Below are 21,559 nucleotides of genomic sequence, written 5' to 3'. Positions count from 1 at the left end.
GTTCTGTCAGTTTTCTCACTCCATTTGGTGCTTGGCTGAGTTCTTTATCTCTTCATTTGATGTTTTAGGGTTTCAGGATTGTTGTATTCTCTGTTCGACTCAGTTTTTCGGATCTTTGCTGTGGAGGGACGGCGTGGTGCTTCTGCCTAGAGCGCCATTTTGCCGGAACTCTGATCTGCATACTCTTCTGTATGCCTGTCACACTTCAATAAAAGTTTATTTACAAAAACCTCCCTCCCCTGCTGCTACTCTGGCACACATTCCCTGTTACAGCACCACCTGGTGGAACATTAACAGCACTTCTGAGTCCCACAGACTAACTTCCAATTTTAAGTGTACTGGTTTACAGAAAACTCATTAGAAAAGAAAGGAAATGTACTAGATGACCTAGGCTAATTTACAAAGGCCTGCAATTGGTTGTGCCAGACTCTGAGATCTTAGATGGCTGCGACTGTCTTAATTACTATTTCCAGCACCCAGTCCTCTGAATTTTCAAATTAGTGGAGCTAGTTTCATTAAAAATAAATGTCACAACTACACAACTCCAGAAACACAGCAGCTCAGCTAAAACAAAATTTTCAGAAAAACTGCAAAATGCGAAATAGTTCTGACCACGAGGGATAAATAAAAGCTTGCAAATGTTCCCAGTTTCCACTGTACCAACAGCCCAACAGCTGCCTGCAGTAGACGGTTGGGCAGAGGACCAATCATTCAAAACCTAGGTTCTAGTTCTTAGCCACAAGATACTACATATAAAATACAGCATCCCACTCCTAAAACACAGTCCACAGGTCATTTAGAGATCAATTATGCCAGATTAGTAAGAATATGAAAAATAGGAGTGTTTCTACTAATGACTGGGCCTCAATTCCACCAAAACTGACAAAACAGTTGGGACTGTCAAGTCAGTAAAAACATCAACGGCTCTCTTAGTCACCTAGTTCTGCTAAAACAGAAATCCACAAGTGGATGGCTTCAACAAACAGGAGTTATTCTCTCAGTCTAGTAGGCTAGAAGTCTAAAGGGCATCAGCTCCAGGGGAAGGCTTTCTCTCTGTTGGTTCTAGAGGAAGTTCCTTGTCATCATTCTTCCCTTGGACTAGTTTCTCAGTGCAGGGACCCTGAGTCCAAAGGACATGCTCTGCTCCCAGCTATGCTTTTTTGGTGGTAAGAGGTCCCTATGTCTCTGCTTGCTTCTCTTTTGTATTTCAAGAGATTAATTTAAAACACAACCTAATCCTGCCTCATTAACATCATAGAGGGAGGATTTACAACACAGGAAAATCACATCAGGTGACAAAATGGTAGACAATCACACAATACTGGGAATCATGGCCTAGCCAAGTTGACATGTATTTTTGGGTGACAATTCAATCCATGATAGGACCTTTCAAAAAGGGGGAACAAAGTACCTTAGTTAGTGTGCACCCAACATAACCCATTAATTCACTAAAATATGAAGACCTTACCATGTGCCAAGCATTACAAATACTATCTGCACACAGTGCCTGTCCTTGTGCAGCTGGCAGCCTAGTTCAGCAGACACCAAATAATCAGCCAGAACATCCGGTAGGTAGATGTTCTCTGTGGAACAAGGGTATTTCACCAGCGAGGATGACACAACCACCATACACTGTGCACTTGATTTGGCGTCCCAGGCCCATGACAGCTGCCACTAGGCTTCAGGCCCTTCATCAGTGGCACAAATTCCCTTTACAGTTCAGACACACTGAGAAGAAAAACACCTACAGCATAGAATGACCCACAATATATATTACCATTGTATTATTTTCTATGTGTAATACTTATTTCCTCATACATCAGGGAAAGTCATCTTCCACAAAATATTTCTCTGGTTATCTTTGCCCAGGCCCTCCCCTTCTGGCCCTTGCCAATACTGCACAAACATGGCTAAAAACAAGAGAGGATTTTAAAGGCAGCACAAAACATTTTGAGTCAGGTGGCCTCAAGCACCAATCAAGTATGAGACAAGAATCAATGCTCCCATAGGTCAACATGATCCTCAGTCTGAACACTGGACATACAGTCAAGTCAGGCCATGTGTCTTTTAAAAAGATTTTATTAAAGGTCTTTACAGAGCAACATCCAAACTCCAGATCCAGTTGCCAAGGAGACCCTGAAACCAAAGAAAGCACAACAGCAATGTCACCTGAGTATCAGGTTACTTCATTTACCAAAGGGTATATACTCCTACTTAGGGTTTTCAAAGAACACCTAAAACCCAGATGCATAGGGCAGAGTAGAGGCTTGATGTCACTGTGTTTTTAGGTGGCTGCTGAGGGACAGAATAGCTAATTACTAGGAAGAGGAGTGGGTCCCTTGGAAAAAGAAGGTAAACCATAAAGGAAAATTCCTGTAGTAATTTATAAAGTTGGGAGCTTTTTCTTGAGACCAAAGGCAAACAAAACACCTCTTCCAACAGAATCCTGGGTTAAATGGGACCCAACTTGTGCTCTCCCATGTGAAGCAAGCGTACTTCAATTTTTATTCACCAAAGCATAACACAAAACTAAACATGGAGACAAAGGAATGGGACTCTACTGTGCCCCAAGAGTCCCCCGGAGACATACCTATTATGCAGTGGGGACTGGCTGGGGCATGGCAGGCGGCTCTGGCTTCCCACCCTTCTGCTCCGAGATGGGGGTGGTGGGTAGTATCTCATCTTTGGGTTCCACAATGCTCACATGGTCAGGCAGGGGCTTCTTAGGGCCAATCTTACCACTTGGGTCCCAAGGCAGCATGATCTTCACTTTGATGCCCAGCACACCTAGAGGATGACACCAGAGTTAGGACCTAGCAGTGGTTTTATCAACCACCCTCCACACAACAGTACAGAAGGAAAAGAGCTTACTCAAGCACCCTTGAGTTGGTCCCTTCTCAGACAAATGCCTCTAAATCAACCAATGAACAGGACACCTTTGCAAAAGGAACCGATGACCAGGACCACAGAACATGGCACTGACAAGGACCAAGAGCAGGAAGTGACCTTTCTGACTCGTCATCGTGTCATCACTGAAGGGTACACAGGTGGCTGAGACAAGGATAAATCAATGCTTGGATCCGACCGACCCCAGCAATTCAATTCTTAAAAGTTTAATGCAGTTAACCAATAAACCCAAGGAATACAAACATGGCACTGCTACTCCTAAGATGAATTTCCCAAACACGGAGGTGTACATGGAAAACCACCCTTATCCCCAAAATGCCCTCTACCCTAAGCATTCCCAGCTGCTCACCCTGTCTGAGCAGCACATGTCGCACAGCTGTGTCAACGTAGTAGTTAACAGGGTCCCCACTGTGAATCATCAGGCCATCCACAAATTTCATGGATTTAGCCCTCTGTCCTCGGAGTTTCCCAGACACCACGACCTCGCAGCCCTTGGCTCCACTCTCCATGATGAATCGCAACACACCATAGCAGGCCCTTTAAAACAGAGACCTATTCGTGTTATTAACAAAGACAGACCTTATCAACCCCAACGTCCCCACTAAGTTAAAAATATATACATATATTTTAGTCTGCGTTGCTGTTTTCAACATTCCTTTAATGGAGAATAAATGTGACCAACATCTAAGATGAAAAATAGCAATTCTCTTCCACTCCCATCCTATGTAATCTAAGGCTAATTCTTTAGGAAGTGAACACCAAACTTGTTCTAAGGGTTTTCCAACCTTGGCTACACATTAGGATCACCTCAAGGTTGAGAACTAAAAAACCAATGTCTCCGCCCTACTCCAGACCAGTTATGCTGCAACCTGGAGATGTCAAAGCCCAGGAACAGGTACTTAAAAAACGTTCCCAGGTGCTTATAGGTGATTCTAATGTGCAACCAATGTTGAGAACCACATATTTAATCTAATGATAAGCATACAGTGTACTTGCTACTGTATTCTGGAGTAAGTCCTTCCAGTGTAGTCTAGCTCTGACGATTTAGTATTTCTCAATCAGTTGAGACAGGAAGAACCCAGAAGTGCTCCAATCATGGAGTAATCCGTCCCTTGATGGGTCACTGAAATATTCCTTAACCATTTCAGGCTCCAGATTAATTACTAATTTAGACTCCTGGGTGCCTTGGTATTAGAGTGCTAGGGGGAAAACTCTACAGTCTACAAAATTGAGACTACCCTAAAACTACGTCCTCCCCAACTCATTCATTAGTTTACATCCCTATTTTTAAAAAAAAAAAAAAAAAACCTACGCTGTTGAGTCGATTCCAACTCATAGCGACCCCATAGGACAGAGCAGAACTGCTCCATAGGGTTTCCGAGGCTCTAATCTTTACAGAAGCAGACTGCCATGTCTTTCACAGAGCAGCTAGTGCATTTGAACCACCAACCTTTTTGGTTAGCAGTGAGCTCTTAACCACTGCGCCACTTGGGCTCCACATCCCTATTAGGAGATACTAATTGGAGAGCTAGCTGCCACTTTCAACAGAGAAAGTAAAACAGCATTTAATAAAACCTACCACCTTGCCCCAGGTCTTTTCACAATTTCATATAACTCGCTCAGGTCTCAGAACTTCCAAGTCAAACCCGTGTTTGCAAACTCACCTGGGTCATACCTCCAGTTTCTGAGTTGATGGGTCTGGGGTGGGGACTGCTAATTTTTATTTCTAACAAGTCTCCACGTGATGCCAGTGATGTTGGTCCAGAGATCAAACTTTTGAGAACTACTGTTTGTAATGGTGGAAATGGCATTCAAACCAGGCAGGCAGTCTTTTCTACATGCCCTTGCCTAACTAAAGCCCTTCCCGCTAGTCATCTTCACCAGGACAACCTTCCTAATGTGTAGCTGTCATGCTGGTCCTCTAAAGAAACCCCCCTCCAGGGCTCTGCATTAAGTACTAATAGTCCAACCACAGGAACCATTTGAATTACTTCACGAATAGTCACTGCACAAAGAACTTCCTACTGAAATCTTACTAGAAGGGTCAATCTCACCCTGTCACTCCTCACATTACTACCTACACACAGCTTACAGAGATTACGTCTTTTCCGCTCTTTCATATCAAGATTATATCGTATCTCTTTACAGTCCCCGTAAGTGTTAGCACAATGGATCTGACTTCTTGCTTCTTCTGAATTTTGTGGTATCCTACAAGTGCTAAAGCACTTCTACCTATACACACTGCATGAACTCACAGGCAGAATCATTCCTCTCGGTGCCTACCCACCCCTCAGAGGGCTCTTTCTACAGCTTCACCAAGGAGACAACGAGAAACCTAATCTCCCTTCCCTGAGAGTTCCACTTCTGGTCTACTCCCAAAGCACCTAGAACACGTCTCCATTACAGCACTGACCACTTATTGCTTCTGCTTCTTTACTGGTCTTGCCAGCCCGCCAGTTCACAGAGGGCATGAACTGGCACTATCTTATTCTTATAACCCCCAGAGACTAGCAGAGCCTGCCATAAAGAGTTCATTTGTCAAATTAACAAAATGGCAGACACACCACATTCTGATGCACACAAAAGGATATGACCACTAAAAGCTCAAGACACTTACCTCCGCACAGCAAGCCCTCCTAGGAGTTTGTAACGCAGAGACTCTGCCTGCGCAATAGCACACAGACCTCTTGTGGCCACTTTTTCAGCATAAAGCTTTAAAGAAAACAGGACACATCATTAATTTTGTTATCTTCATTGTTTTCCATTAAATCAGCACATTCACACCATTTTCCTTTCTTACCACATCAGCACCTTTTCTACACCGTCATATGGATCCCTATGATAATCCTGTAAATACCAAAGCCCTTCAACTACCCACACTACTAGTAACACAGGCTGAAGCATTCACTGCCCTCCCAATCCCAACTGTTTCTACAGCCCACACCAAGGAGAATGAGCAGCCTATATATCAAATGTATCATTAATACATACGCTTGGCAACTCATGCGACCCCAAGTATATATCTGAATTGAACATAAAATCCTTTAACCACCAGAAATTAGCAGAATACCCAAAAACCCATTGGCGTCAAGTTGATTCTGACTCACAACAACCCTACAGGACAGAGTAGAACTGCTCCACAGAGCTCCCAGGAAGTGGCTGGTGGATTCGAACTGCCGACCTTTTGGTTAGCAGCTGTAGCTCTTAACCACTACACCACCAGGGTTCCAGTATATACCTAAGATAAATGTAAAATCCTTAAACCACCAAAAATTAGCAGAATAGGCCCAAGAAATTAAACCCAATGCTCATTAAGAGAACTTCAACAGAATATCAATCCATTCATACTACTCATCTGACCATAAAGTCTTCACGGTGATGTTGAAGGTTTTTTAGAAAAACCATTTGAAGCCCACAGTCATCTTTGGCATAAGCCGGGACCACTCACCTCTACGCTGCCCTCTGGGAAGCCAAATCTCTTCTGAACTACGGCGGTCAATTCCCGGATCCGCCGGCCCTTCTCACCAAGAACATTCTGTGTCCTGAGGGAAAACGTGACAACTCACAGCTCTCACAAAATTCCAGATGCAACTTTAAATCTTGCATATTGTGGCAGTAAACACTCATACATCTGCCATAAGCATGTTTAAATTTTGGACAAGAACTAGAGCGTTAGATTTAAAAAACACGCAGCTTTTAAAAAACAATTATATTCACTAAGGCCAAATTCACTGGTTGTCCCCTTAAGTTTACAGAGTAAACGATCTTAGCGTATAGATGATGGTCAATCAAATGAGTTTTTACCTGGTGGCTAGGATAATGATTTCTGTCCTGGTTGGTGTAACGCGAACTTCAACTCCAGAGTAACCATCTTCAGCCAGCTCCCGAGTGAGAAACTCATTGAGTTCAGCTTTGAAGATGCCATCAGCGACAAACTAATCAAAAAGCAAAGTTCAAAATTAGGACATGGATGCAAGGCTCACTCCCCCCTGCATAATGCAGCCTGAACTATTCTTTCATTAAAATTGAACACCTTCAACAAATGACCCATCAACCTTTGTTCCAACAGGAACGTAACAACCCTTCTCAGACAAATGCCTCTTGGTCATCTTTAGTAAGTTACTTTGACCCAGGACCCTTAAAACTGTGCCACAGAACGCAGCACAGAGTAAGCCACCTGGACAAAGATAACACCTCCAATCAGACTCGTCATCATCTCTTCACTGAAGGGTTTCTGGATTGCCGTTTATTTTTATAGGTGCAAAACAAAAAGCTGCTCTAAAATGGCATGTTTACACCTCATTCATTCAGCACAGCAGGGACAATATGCTTGTAACTTGTGAAAGGAACAGGTAATAGACTGCTATTATAATCTCACAGACACAACTTGGACCATCAGAAGGCTCTTAGCCACGTGATCTTGCTTTACTTAACTAACCTGTGTCCTATCTATAACAGAACTAGCAAACTCCTACCTTACAAAAGCGTATGTTTTAACGGTAACAGCAACGCATGTTGTTGTTAGGTGGCGTTGAGTCGATTCCCAACGCACAGCGACCCTATAGGACAGAGTAGAACTGTCCCATAGTGTTTCCAAGGAAAGGCTGGTAAATTCAACCACCGACGTTTTGGTTAGCAGACAAGTTTAACGACTGCACCACCAGAGCTCCCATCAACGCATATATACAGAAAATCTCAAGCTTCCTATCTGTAAAGCAAGTACACTTAACAGTTCTCTCCCACAAAAAGAAATTAAACTCGAGAAGGTTTCTTCCCCGAGGCCCTCTTCCTCCGTTAGCCCACGACAACTTTTCCTTGGATCCTCAAATGGACCAAGAAATTGTCAGAAGCCTTTCAACTGAGATCTTTTGGGGCTTAAAGTTGCACCCAGACAGGTTGATGAGAAGGCAAAAATACAGTAGTGCCACCCCCTTCCCAAAGCCATGGTGGAAAATCGGAAATGAATCGCTCACATCCTCGAAATGCCACTTTTACTAATTGTTTTTCTGACGAAGAAACGCGCATCAGCGCCTTCTCCAGGGCAGGAGGGGAGCCCCGTGCTCATCTCTGCACCCCGGCCGGTACCAGCAGAAATCCGCCTGTCTCTCCCTTCCACCGCGCCACACTGCGCTCGCCCGGGCGGAGCGCCACACTCAATCCAGAGCCATCCACGGCCCCCGAGAACGCCACGCGGTTCAAGCCGCTTCCTGACGCAGAGCACAGAGGTGCAGACCTCACACTGGCACCTCAAGAAGCCTCTAACGCGCGCGGCGCCGCAGTTCCCCGAGCCCAGGGCTCAGTATCTCACCTTCCTCTTCTTGGAAATTTGTACCGCCATCTTGCCGCCGCGCGCAGCCGAAAGCAAAGGAAGTGGCTCGTGGGAGGAAGTGAGTATAAAGGGCACGGAAGGACGACAAAGAACTGCGCGACGTCGACGCTTGCGGGCGCTCATGGGAAATGTATTTTTTTTTTTGGTAATACAGTTTCAAAGCGCCTTTCGGATTGAATGATGCTTTGGAGAAGTTCTCAGTTTTTTCATTCTGTAAAACTTTACCAAGCGTTCATGTAGCGTGACACTGAGTTTAAGGACATAGGCTTGAGCCAGACAGCCTAGGTTCACATCCCTGGCCTGATTATTTACTAGCTGATTGACTTGGATGGGTTATCTCTGCATCAGTTTCTTCATCTGTAAAATGGGATGATAATAACAGTAAACCCACCCCATGGAATGGTTGTGAAATTAAATTAATATAGGCAAAGTTCTTAGAAAACACCCGGCGCATAGTACGTGCTCCATTAGCATTAGTTATTGCTTGCAACCACTGCCTATGCCTGTTCCGGGGGACACTGAAGAATCTGACTCAGCGCCTGCCCTCCAGAAGCTCAGAGCTGGGAGTGGAGGGTGGAGATATGGAAAATAAGTAAGTGTGATAAGCATCATGCTTTTGTTGAGCCCTGGTGGTGCAGTGGTTAAGAGCTTGGCTGCTAACCAAAAAGTGGTCAGTTCGAATCCACCAGCCGCTCCTTAGAAATCTTATGGGACAGGTCTACTCTGTTCTATAAGGTTGCTATGAATCGGAATCCACTCGACAGCAATGTGTATGTTATTGTTAGGTGTTGTTGCGTTGGTTCCAACGTATAGAACGCTATGTACAACAAACTGAAACACTGCCCTGTCCAGTTCCATCCTCAAAATCATTGCTATGTTTGAGCCCATTGGTTGCAGCCACTGTGTCAATGCATCTCATTGAGGGTCTTCCTCTCTTTCGCTGACCCTCTACTTTACCAAGCATGATGTCCTTTATAGGGACAATAAGGCACTGAGTGGGAGATGGGGCATCAGTTCTCCAGGAAGCGAGAAAGCAGAATGTTGAAAAAGGTTCACAGAGCTCCAGGGCTACTAAGGGCTGGGAGGCGGAAGGCAGGCTCAGGTGGCCAAGCAGGTAAGAGAGACTAGTTGGGCCCTTTCTGAGGGGGTGTTACCAAACCCAGCTCCAGGACCGGGAACACAGTTGGAGTACCTAGAGACAGTAAGTTTGTCGAATATAATTTTAGAACAAGGAAATTCCACCTTTCCTCAAAAGAGACTCAGGTGTTTTCCACACCTGCTGGGCACATCAGGCAGAATGAATAGACTGAATCCATTTGGGGGCAAAAGAAGAGCTCCTCTTCCCTCATTGTGAAAATAGTTCTCTAATTCAACAAGTAAAATACATTCATAAATAATACTGAAAAGTATAAAAGAGAAATAAAAACGATCTAGCATTGTACAGTTCTGGCTAAGCAGTGCACACATTTTGAGGAACATAATTCCAGACAACCTCACCCTCCATAGCGAGATACACAGTGATAAATAGATATGTACTTGCCAAGTGACACAATGTGCAGGTGCTACAAAGAATGCTTGGGCTTGCTAGGAGGTTTCAGGGGAAGTGGACAACTCAGGTGGAACAGTGTGGCGCTTTGAAGTCAGCTCCATCTCTTTCCAATCCCAGTGCTGCAACTTACAAGCAAGTCACCTAACCTTTCTGAGCCTCAGATTCTTCAACCAGAAATTAGAGAAATTATCATTAACCTCAGGATTTTCTGATTGCTTTAATGGTGTCATGGATTGAATTGTGTCCCCCAAAAATATCTGTCAACTTGGCTGGGTCATGATTCCCAGTATTGTATGATTGTGTACCATTTTGTAATCTAATGTGATTTCCTTATGTGTTGTAAATTCTATTACTATGATGTGATAAGATGGATTAGCAGCAGTTATACTGATGAGGTCTACAAGAGTAGACAGTGTCTTAAGCTAATCTCTTTTGAGATATATAAGAGAGAAGAGAGCAGAGACACAGAGAAGAGAGCAGAGACACATGGGGACCTCATACCACCAAGAAAGCAGAGCGCATCTTTTGGACCAGAGGTTCCTGCACTGAGATGCTCCCAGACCAAGGGAAGACTGATGACAAGGACCTTCCTCAAGAGCTGACACAGAGAGAAAGCCTTCCCCTGGAGCTGACACCCTGAATTTGGACTTGTAGCCTATTGGACTGTGAGAGAATAAATTTCTCTTTGTTAAAGCCATCCACTTGTGGTATTTCTATCATAGCAGCACTAGATGACTAAGACACAATTTGGTACCAGGAGTGGGGTGCTGCTCTAACAGATACCTAAAATGTGGAAGCAGTTTTGAAACTGAATGGATAGAGGAGCGGCAGCAACAGAGGACCAGCAACAACAGAGAACCTACAGCGCCAGAGAAGCAGAAGCAGGAGAGAACCAGCAGCAGAAGAACCAGGAGACAAGTGTGAGATGGTGCTGAAGCCGACCCACAGAGCCAGAAAGCCGAGTGCCTGTGCGCAGGAGGCCTCCTGGCGGAGTGGGGTGCCTCTGAGCACTTATCAGTGGAGCTAGGCTTGCCAACCCACGGAGTGAAAGAGCTGAGTGCCTGTGTGCAGGAGGCTTCCTGGCAGAGTGGGGTGCCTCCAGGCACTTAACTGGTGGAGCTACAGAGCTTTGGAACACTTGCCCCAGCAGGGCAGATGCGAGCGTGAGGCCTGAGGGCTGAGAGGCCACAGGAAACAGAAGCTAAGAGACAAGGAACAGAAAAAGCAGAGGTGCCTCAGTCTCAAAAGGCATGGCCATGACTTCTGGGGTTTCAAAGGGTGGAGCCATGGCCTCTGGTGGTTCTAAGGGTGGAGTTGTCACTCCACCGGACTAGGAGAATGGTGCACCTAAAGCCAAGGGAGCAGAGTCACTGTCCCAGTGGGCCTGGAAGGTGGAGCTGAAGCCCAGGGCCGAGGGGCCTCCACTCAGAATCTGGAGAGTGTGGCCAATACCTAGAGTCTGGAGGGCAGGGCGATTGTGTGAACTGTCTCAGAGAACAGAGGATTATTTTCAAGGCTTGAGAGCTAATGTAATGTGTTCTGCTGAATGCTTGATGCCTGTTATCCCTTCTTTTCCTCCAGTTTCTCCCATTTGTAGTGGAAGTGTCTAGCTTGTGCCTGTTCTGCCATTGTACCTTTGGAAGCAGATAACTTGTATTCTAGATTTCACAGATGAAGAGGAATTTTACTTTTGGATTTTGGACTTGGAGTTAATTTAACACTTTTGCTATGATATGATGAGGTGAATATGCTTTACATGTGGCAAGGACATGAATTTTTGAGGGCCAAAGGGTGGAGTGTCATGGATTGAATTGTGTCCCCCCAAAATATCTGTCAATTTAGGTCAATCAGCACAACAAAGTTTATTAAGAAAATGTTCTGCGTCCTAGTTTGGTGAGTGGTGTCTGGGGTCTTACAAACTAGCAAGTGGCCATCTCAGATGCATCAATTCGTCACAACCACCTAGAGTAAAGATGAATGAAGAACACTAAAGACACATGGAAAGTATTAGCCTAAGAGACAGAAAGGGCCACATAAACCAGAGACTTCATCAGCCTGAGACCAGAAGAACTAGATGGTGCCCAGCTACCACCAATGACTGCCCCGACAGGGAACACAACGGGAGTCCCTGATGGAGCAGGAGAAAGATGGGGTGCAGAACTCAAATTCTAGAAAAAGACCAGACTTAATGGTCTTACTGAGACTGGAGGAACCCCAGAAAGCATGGCCTCCAGACTGTCTGTCAAACCAGAACTAAAACCATTTCCGAGGCCAACTCTTCAAAGATTGGCCTGGACTGTGGGACATAAAATGATACTCGCAAAGAGTGTGCTTCTTAGCTCAAGTAGATACGTGAGACTAAATGGGCAGCTTCTGTCCAGAGGTGAGATGAGAAGGCAGAGAGGGTCAGGAGCTGGTTGAATGGACACAGGAAATCAGGGGTGGAAAGGAGGAGTGTGCTGTCACAGTATAGGGAGAGCAATTGGGGTCACATAACAGTGTATGGATAAATTTTTGTATGAGAGACTAACTTGAATTGTAAACTTTCACTTAAACTACAATAAAAAAAAAATCTGTCAACTTGGCTAGGTCACGATTCCCAGTATTGTATTGTTGTGTACCATTTTGTAATCTGACGTGATTTCCTTATGTATTGTAAACTCTATCACTATGATGTGGTAAGATGGATTAGCAGCAGTTATACTGATGAGGTCTACAAGAGTAGATAGTGTCTTAAACTAATCTCTTTTGAGATATAAAAGAGAGAAGAGAGCAGAGACACATGGGGAACTCATACCACCAAGAAAGCAGTGCTGGGAGCAGAGCGCATCCTTTGGACCTGAGGTTCCTGCACTGAGACACTCCCAGACCAAGGGAAGACTGATGACAAGCACCTTCCTCCAGAGCTGACAGAGAAGAGAAAGCCTTCCCCTGGAGCCAGCACACTGAATTTGGACTTGTAGCCTACTGGACTGTGAGAGAATAAATTTCTGTTTGTTAAAACCATCCACTTGTGGTATTTCTGTTATAGCAGCACTAGATGACTAAGGCAAATGGTATCTGTAAAGCACTCAGTATGGTGTCCAACAAGCGGAAAGTGTTTGTTAAATGGGACGTTATCATGGCTTTTAGTGCAAACTAACAACTTGGTATTTAGGTTTACATTAATCTTCAGTGAGTTTAATTAGCGTTAGTTGCCTTTCCCAGATACTACCCAACACTAATGTATGGGCTCACATGTCTGCTCTTTGCAGAAGACCACGACATCAGTACCATTCATTCTCTCACACACTGGGTGCTATTTGACTACAGGCAGAAGGACCATACAATAACAATGTACTAACAATGTACAGGGCAGAGAAAACTGCCTCAAAGGAAAGATGTGGGCCAGAGGTCATGATGCTGAAACAGAAAGATGCAGCTAAAGGAGACAGAGAGAGAGATTTAGGACATTCCAACCCCATCTGCTCCTGAGACCAGCATATGGTCTGGAGATGGTATATGGTCCCGAGGACAGCTGAAAAGAAGCGACTGCCCAGGGCTACTAAGGGCTGGGAGGGGGAAGGCAGGCTCAGGTGGCCAAGCAGGTAAGAAAGACTAGTTGGGCCCTTTCTGAGAGGGTGTTACCAAACCCAGCTCCAGGACCGGGAACACAGTTGGAGTACCTAGAGACAGTAAGTTTGTCAAATATAATTTTAGAACAAGGAAATTCCACCTTTCCTAAGCTGGCTTTCCAAAAGCTCTGCATACTGTGCACTCTGGCAGCCACAACCAGCAACTAGAGCAACTTGGTCAACCTCTTTCCCAGAGAGGGGTGAGGGCTGCTGCTCTCCCCATCCAGCACCCCTCACAACTTCAACTGGGTCCCTAGCCAAATGGGCATCTTTAGTAGCCCCATTTGAGGGAGGTAGGATGGTATACAAGCTTTTGAAAACAAAGGGCAGGAGGCTGCCCCCCCAGGATTTCACTAGTGACATCCACACGTAAGGGACTGTGTGACTCCGTTAAGGTAACTGAAGGACAAGAACAACATGGCAATAAGCCAGTGCTACCAACTCCCCAGTTCCCTGCCCAGGGCAAGGTTGTGTGAACAAGCTGATTAGCTTTGAGGCAAAGGGGAGGGCAGGAGCCAAGTGTGAGCTTGAGGCCAACACTATCCAGGGGCAGGAGTCAGGCCTCAGGCATGATGGGGGCTGGCTGGGAGCAGACAGGACTCTGTTTTAGAGAGGGGTGCTTTGAGCTTTCGTGGAGAGAAGCCATTAGAACCATCCAAATAGTTCCCCAGACCCTGATTCCACAGTCTTGATAAGCCTGGGATTCTAGCTCCAAGTAACCTCTGCTTGGCCTTGGGCTTCCCTCAGAGTGATGGTGGACTGTCTGCCTCTGAACGTCTGAATGTTGCAGACTTCTGCACAGTCACGGAGTGTTGGGGAGGATGTAGAGCAATGGAACTTGCTTAGGCAAGGCCTGAATGAGCACAGCTGCTTTAGCATGCTCAAGGCATGTTGATTATGTATCGCCAAAACCCAGTAATTCCACTGGTCTTCAGAATTTTATGCTCACATTCTCCTTAAAAGAATTTAAAGGATGTGGTTTTTCTTTGTACTTTTTAAGTTATGTAGAACTTAAAATGTACTATGTTAATATGTAGAACTATGTTAATGTGTAGAACTTTTCATCATAAGTTTAAATAAACTTGCAAAGGCTATAATTTCCAACATTATTGTGCTGTCAACACTTTAAAATAGTCACTGTTTTAAATGTATCCACAGGAATAGAAATGCCCCAGTGATTTGATACCCACAATCATCTACTTTCAAAATACACCAACAAGTTTTTCTTGAACAGTTGGACATTTTATGTTGTTTCATTTTCTCTTCGAACTTATATTTCCATTCTCTACAATCCTTGGAATGTCTTCATACACCCTGGAAAATCCAGGGTTACCTGTGGGGCAGATCTATGACCTCTTCTCCTGCTTCTCTTGCTCTGGTTGGCTGAGTTGACTTGGGCTTGGTCTACTTGCGTAATTTTCCAGGAAGATCCTGAACCAGCTGAGTGTTTCCCCATCCCAGTGATCTATTGGAATTTAGGCTCTTCCCATTACCCTTTCTTAACGCATGAAGAAGGGTTTGAACCAAGGTCCTAGCACTCAGGGAGCACGAGTACTTCTAGCTGTAACATTCTCAAAAGGTTGCTGCTTATATAAACAGCAATTAATTTCATGTAGTAATATCTACATTTATTGAGAGCTTATAATGTACCAGGCACTGTGCTAAGTATATAATCCTCATGACACAGTTTAACCTATTACCATACTATTAATGGTTAAGCATTTGGCTGCAAATTAAAATGTTGGTGGTTCTTTTATGCATGCTGGTGGGAATGCAAAACGGTACAACCATTTTGGAAAACAATATGGTGCTTCCTTAAAAAGCTAGAAATAGAAATACCATACGATCCAGCAATCCTATTCCTAGGAATATATCCTAGAGAAATAAGAGCCATTACACAAATAGACATATGCACACTCATGTTCATTGCAGCATTATTCACAATAGCAAAACGATGGAAACAACCTAAGTGCCTATCGACGGATGGGTAAACAAACTATGGTACATACACACAATGAAATACTACACAACGATGAAGAACAATGATGACTCTGTAAAACATCTCACAACATTGGATGAATCTGGAGGGCATTATGCTTTGTGAAATAAGTCAATCACAAAAAGGACAAACGCTGTATGAGACCACTATTATAAAAACTCTTGAAAAGTTTAAACATAAAAAGAATGGAGGGGTGGGGAGGGAAAAACACTAAGTAGACAATAGATAAGTGCTAACTTTGGTGAAGGGTAAGAGAGTACATGGTACTGGAAAAGTCAGCACAACTTGACCAAGGCAAAGTCATAGAAGCTTCACAGACACATCCAAACTCCCTGAGGGACCGAGTTACTGGGCTGAGGGCTGGGGACCATGGTCTTGGGGGACATCTAGCTCAACTTGCATAACATAGTTTATAAAGAAAATGTTCTACATCCTACTTTGGTGAGTAGTGTCTGGGATCTTAAAAGCTTGTGAGTGGCCATCTAAGACACATCTACTGGTCCCACCCCATCTGGAGCAAGGGAGAAGGAAAAAAACCAAAGACACAGGGGAAAGATTAGTCCAAAGGACTAACAGACCACAACTACCACAGCCTCCACCAGACGGAGTCCAGCACAACTAGATGGTGCCTGGCCACCACCACTGACTGCTCTAACTGGTGGTTCAAACTCACCCAGTGGCTCTGAGGGAGAAAGACCTGTGATCTGCGTCCATAAAGCTTATAGCCAAGAAAACCCTATGGGGCAGTTCTACTCTGTCACATGGGGTCACTATGAGTTGGAATCGATTTGACAGCACTCAACAACAATAACAACCCATTTTACAGATAAAAACAAACTGTCTTCTGAGACTAAAAGTCTAGCCCCCACATAAAATTACTTATTAACAGGAACTTAAAAGGGTAGGCAATATCGTTTCCCAGATGTCACTGATAAGTTTCCATCAATCAGAAGTCACAGATGGAGAAGTCAAGAGACACGTAAGACATCTTCATTGTATTAAGAGGCTGGTTGAGAAGATGATTGGTCAAGATAATAAACAGGGACCAGGAGATGTCTTAAATTCTTTCTAGAAAGTGGGTTTGAATAGTCTAAAATCAAAATAGAAAAGTAGATGAGTGCAATAAATGGTTTGGTACCACAAAGCATTTCAGGATGCCAAATCCAGTTGAATCCCGTCAACGTAGATAGGGTGTCGCTGAAGGGCGGAAGCGCAGCTTGGAAGAGAGACCGCTAGAGGGCGGCAAAGCACAGCGGACCGGTCAAGGGATTCGCAGCCGCGGCCGGGTGCTACGAGTGACCCAAATTTAAAATCCTGGCGGAGAGCTGTGTCTACGAAGCCCTCATCACCGAGCACACAACCTTCTCATGAAGGAGAAGCGAGGCAGGTCGCCTGAAAGAAGGTTATGGACCAGTGCTGTTCGATAGAAATATGTGAGCTACATAGGTAATTTTACGTTTTCTAGTAGCAATATTAAAAAAAAAAAAAGTGACTTGAATTTTACCCAGTAGGGCCAAAATGTTATCATTTGAACATATCATTAAGATAAAAAAATCATTGGGCTAGCTTACATTCTTTTGTTTTGTTTGGTACCGTCTTTGAAATCTGTGTATTTTAAACTTACCAACCAAAACCAAACCCACTGCTGTCAAGTTGATTCCGACTCGTAGTGACCCTCTAGGACAGAGTAGAACTGCCCCACAAGATTTCCAAGGCTATAAATCTTTACGGAATCAGATCACCAGGTCTTTCTCCCGAGGAGCCACTGCGTGGGTTCAAAGGGTTGACCTTTCAGATAGCAGCTGAGCACCTAACCATTGCTATAGAAACTTCATTTTGTTCAGGTAAATAACTTCTGCACTCAGGACAAGGGGTTTACAAGGATTCCAGCAGCATCCCAGGGGCCTGTCAAGCCCAAGACTTCTCCAGGAGCATGTACAGGCCCTGTCTACAGCCTTGACCCACAGCCCCTGCCCTGTCCCTCCAAATATTTTACCAGGGCGCAGCCCTTTCTCCACCTCTCATTCCTCCTCCTTGCTGAACCAGAGCTGCCCCAGGTTAGGAAGCTTTTGTGGCTCTCCCTGTCCCTCTCTAGTCTAAGACCAGAGCTGTTCCGTATTCAGGAGGTTGGAGAGTTTAGATAGCTTAACTTCAATAGGCACAATGATTTGGAAGACAACAACTTGATTCTTCATCCAGTTTCCCACGGAAAGAGACACCTCTGGGGGGTGGGGGTGGGGGGATAAGAGCAGGTTCTGAACTCAGAAAGCCTGAGTGTGGATCTCAGCTCTGTAGCATGCCAGCTGTGTGGCCTTAGGCAAATGGCTTAGACCTCTCTATATGACTCAGTTTCTACATCTGTAAAATGGGGGATATCTGATAGGGTTGTTATGAGGATTAAATGAGATACTTACAGCAGTGCTTGCCACATATTAAGAGCTAAATAAGTGTTAACTTAAAAAAAATCTACATTTGCATCATTGCATTTCAATACTTTTAAACAATTATTATTTGGCAAAATATGTAAACTACTGAGCACTGTCTCAGCTGCTGCATTGCCAGCAAGATGGGCTGGGTGTTGCTCTGACCAAAGCCTTGTGGTGCCTGGCTGGGCTGTTATGACATCACCACCTGTCACCTTCAGCCACATGCATACCACCACTACCACTGTTGCCAACTAAATTTTGACAACATAAATAAAATTATTATCAAATTTAAAAGCCTAGGATGTGGTCAGAGATAAGATTCAAATCCAGACAGTCTGGCTCCAGAGTTTGAGCTCCACCCCTTGTCACCTCTCCAAACTCCTTAGTGCGACATGTGCAGGGTCCTTCACCACCTACCTGAAGCCTGCCTTTCCAGCCTCAGCCCCAGACCAGCCTCTGCTCTATGTACACCTAGTCTCCTTCCCCCCACTTGATTTTCAGGCCTGCCCTTGTGGCGTAGTGGTTAAGTGCTATGGCTGAAAGGTTAGCAGTTTGAATGCATCAGGTGCTCCTTGGAAACTCTATGGGGCAGTTCTACCCTGTCCTCTAGGGTCACTATGAGTCGGAATCGACACAACAACAATGGGTTTGGTTTTCTGTTTTTTTTACGTCTTTGTTAGGCACTCTGGTGGTACAGTGGTTAAGAGCTTGGCTGCTAACCTAAAGGTTGGCAGTTCTAACTCACTAGCCGCTCTGTGGGAGAAAGATGTGGCAGTCTGGTGCCGTAAAGATTTGCTGCCTTGGAAACCCTGTGGGGCAGTTATATTCTGTCATATAGGGTCAATATGAGTCAGAATCCACTCAATGGCAACAGGTTTGGTTTTTTATGCCTTCGTTAAGGAGCCCTGGTGGCACAATGGTTAAGCACTCAGCTGCTAACTGAAAGATTAGTGGTTTGAACCCACCCAGCTGCTCTGTGGGATAAAGACCTGGCAATCTGCTCCCATAAAGATTATAGACTAGAAAACCTAAAGGGCACATGGGGTTGCTATGAACTAGAATCAGCTGGAAGGCACCCAACATGTCTTTGTTGATGTTGAGCCCTCTCCCCTGAGCATTCTTTTCTACTTTTCACCAGAAAAATCTATTTCTTCAACCCTTAGGCCTCACCTTAAGCAGCTCTCACTTTTGTGAAGCGCTTTCAGCTGCCCCACCCATCACATCATGTGCTCCTGGGCCTGCATCTCCACAGCCCTTGGTTCTTGCTCCATCACGGCACCTGTCATGTGACTTTGCCATGTGTTAGGCTGGAATCTAGTTCCTCAGTCCACGTGTCAGCTTCCTGCATGGAGGCAAGGCCCAGGCCCAGGCTGGAGCGCCCTTCATACTGAGGGTTTGTTTCTGGCTCTGCCACCTACTTTTTGGTGTCTTGAACAAAAGGCTTAATTCACTGTGTCTCTTAGGTGTCATGAGTATTTTGGGCAATATGTGGAAAGTTTCTGACACATAGTAGGTGTTTCATAAATGATGCTTTTTATCAAAGACTGCTGTATTTTCCTCTGAATAATAATAATAATAGAAGATAGTTTCTTTATGACCTTAAATGATATAGTCAGTAAATTGATGTGGAAGGCAATTTGGTAATAACTTTAGGCATTTTAAACACACTTGCCCTTTAATCCAGCAATTCTGCTTCTAGGAAATTATCCTACAAATATATTCCCATATTGAATAATTATATCTGCACAGGAATATTCATTGCAACAAAAGATTTGGAAACTACCAAAATTCCAACACTGGGGAACAATTTAAGCAAATTGTAATATATCCATCTGATGGGACTATGAAATCATTAAAAAGAAAGAGATGGCTCTATATATAGTGATATGAAACATTTTCCAAGATACGGTGTTAAGGTAAAAAAGAAAAAAAAAAAAGAACAAAGTGCAGAACAATGTAGAAAAGGTTATGACTTGTGTAAAATCTAAAACAAAAGGTTATATATGTACATGTATATGTATCCTTTGCCTATCACTGGAAGGAAATGCCAGAAGCTGGTTTCACATGTGGTCTCTGGGCAGGGGGCTGCAGGCCTGGGGTTTGGAGGTAGGAAGGAGACTTACTTTTCACTGACTACCCTTTTTGAATATTCTATGATGTACATAGAAGCCCTGTGGTACAATGGTTAGGCACTTGGCTGCTAACCAAATGGTTGGCTGTTTGAACCCACCAGCAGCTCTGCAGGAGAAGGATGTGCAGTCTGTAGAGACTGTACAATTACAGCCTTAGAAAGCCTTAGGCAGTTGCTCTCTGTTCTATAGAATCACCGTGAGTCAGAACTGACTCAATGGCAACAGGTTTGGGGTTTTTTTGGTTTATGATGTACATGTTGTTGTTGTTAGTTGCTGGTGAGTCAGTTCCAACTCATGACCACCCTATGTGTGCAGAGGAGAACTGTGCTTCATAGGGCCTTCAAGGCTGTGACCTTTCACAAGCAGATCACCAGGCCTAGCTTCTGGGTGTGTTCAGACTGCCAGCCTTTCAGCTAGTAATCGAGCACTTAACCATTTGTGCCACTCAGGGACTCCTGATGTACATGTATTAATTTAGTTACTTTAAAAATACAGATGAATACCTGAAAAGACTTATCATCTTACTTACAATAAGGGAATTACAAATTCCAACAATAAGATTCCACTTTTCACCCATCAGATTGGCCAGCATTTTAAAGTCTGGTGTCAATTGTTGGCTCACTCTGGTCCTGTCATACTTCGCTGGTGGCAGTGTAAAATGGTACAGCTAACTGAAAAACAGTTTGGCCGTATCTAGGAAAATGCGCTAATCCTATAATTGAGCAAACCCATCTTTCAATGTCAGTTCAAAGCTGCAGTCAGAGCTATGTCCACGACCATAGTCCAACAGCAACCCTGCAGCAGCGGTCATCCCTGGGGGGAGATGGGAGGTGGGATCAAAGGAGACTGCCCTTTGTGTTCTCTTTGTAATTTTTTAATTTAATACAAGGGCAAAGTATTCATGTATTACTTGCATTATTACAAGTTAGTTTAAAAATTTTAAAATATTTTACAAACATACCCATCACCGTTGAGTCAATTCTGACTCAAAGCGACCCTATAGTACAGAGTAGAACTGCCCCATAGGGTTTCCTGGGCTGTAATCTTTATGGAAGCAGACTGCCATATCTTTCTCCTGCAGAGTGGTCTGGTGGGTTTGAACTGCTGACCTTTTGGTTAGCAGCCGAGCGCTTAGCCACTGTGCCACCAGGGCTCCCTTTTACAAACATAGCCCTCAGGAAATGTGGGAGGAAAATAGGAGAGGAAAAACACACCCATAATCCTGTTACCCAAGGTATCCACCTTGGCATTTTAGTAATTTTCCCCCCATTGTACTTTTTAATGCATAATTTACCCATAGGCAGTGTTCAGGAGGTATACGAAATTTTGTATTCTGCGGTTTTCCCATTAACTTCATAATTTGGCATTGGTTAACACCTGTGACAGGTCCACAAGGAAGTGAGTTTCCCTGCACTCGCCTCTCTGAATGGGCTGGGGGAAGTAAGGCAGGTGGGTGAGGGGATAAGGGGGGAGCTGGGGTGGGGAGTTCTGTGTGCTCTGAGCACCCAGAGGGCAGGATTTCTCAGCCTTCGCACCATTGACATTTTGGGCTGAATAATTCTTTGTCGTGGGCACTATCCTGTGTGTAGGATGTTTAGCAGCA

General features: G+C 44.5%; 1 protein-coding gene and 2 non-coding genes across 3 annotated transcripts; all 3 read right to left on the bottom strand.

The window, feature by feature from the left end:
• Positions 1-2,061: 2,061 nt before the first annotated feature.
• RPS3 (ribosomal protein S3) lies at positions 2,062-8,283 on the bottom strand. Its single transcript, XM_004381973.2, has 7 exons — positions 8,216-8,283; positions 6,712-6,842; positions 6,356-6,449; positions 5,525-5,619; positions 3,257-3,444; positions 2,591-2,787; positions 2,062-2,136 (listed from the first exon to the last, which is right to left on the bottom strand). Exons 1-6 carry the CDS (start codon positions 8,243-8,245, stop codon positions 2,594-2,596), a joined length of 732 nt encoding a protein of 243 aa, XP_004382030.1. The 5' UTR covers positions 8,246-8,283; the 3' UTR covers positions 2,062-2,136; positions 2,591-2,593.
• Positions 2,893-3,038, bottom strand: LOC111821550 (small nucleolar RNA SNORD15). Its single transcript, XR_002824928.1, has one exon. It is a non-coding gene; the product is annotated as a small nucleolar RNA SNORD15 (small nucleolar RNA).
• Positions 6,989-7,136, bottom strand: LOC111821551 (small nucleolar RNA SNORD15). Its single transcript, XR_002824929.1, has one exon. It is a non-coding gene; the product is annotated as a small nucleolar RNA SNORD15 (small nucleolar RNA).
• Positions 8,284-21,559: the final 13,276 nt, after the last annotated feature.

This window comes from Trichechus manatus, unplaced genomic scaffold (genome assembly GCF_000243295.1).
Source record: "Trichechus manatus latirostris isolate Lorelei unplaced genomic scaffold, TriManLat1.0 scaffold00088, whole genome shotgun sequence".
NCBI lineage: Eukaryota > Metazoa > Chordata > Mammalia > Sirenia > Trichechidae > Trichechus > Trichechus manatus.
Note: the sequence above shows the minus strand (reverse complement) of the source record. Positions and strands in the feature narration are given on the sequence as shown.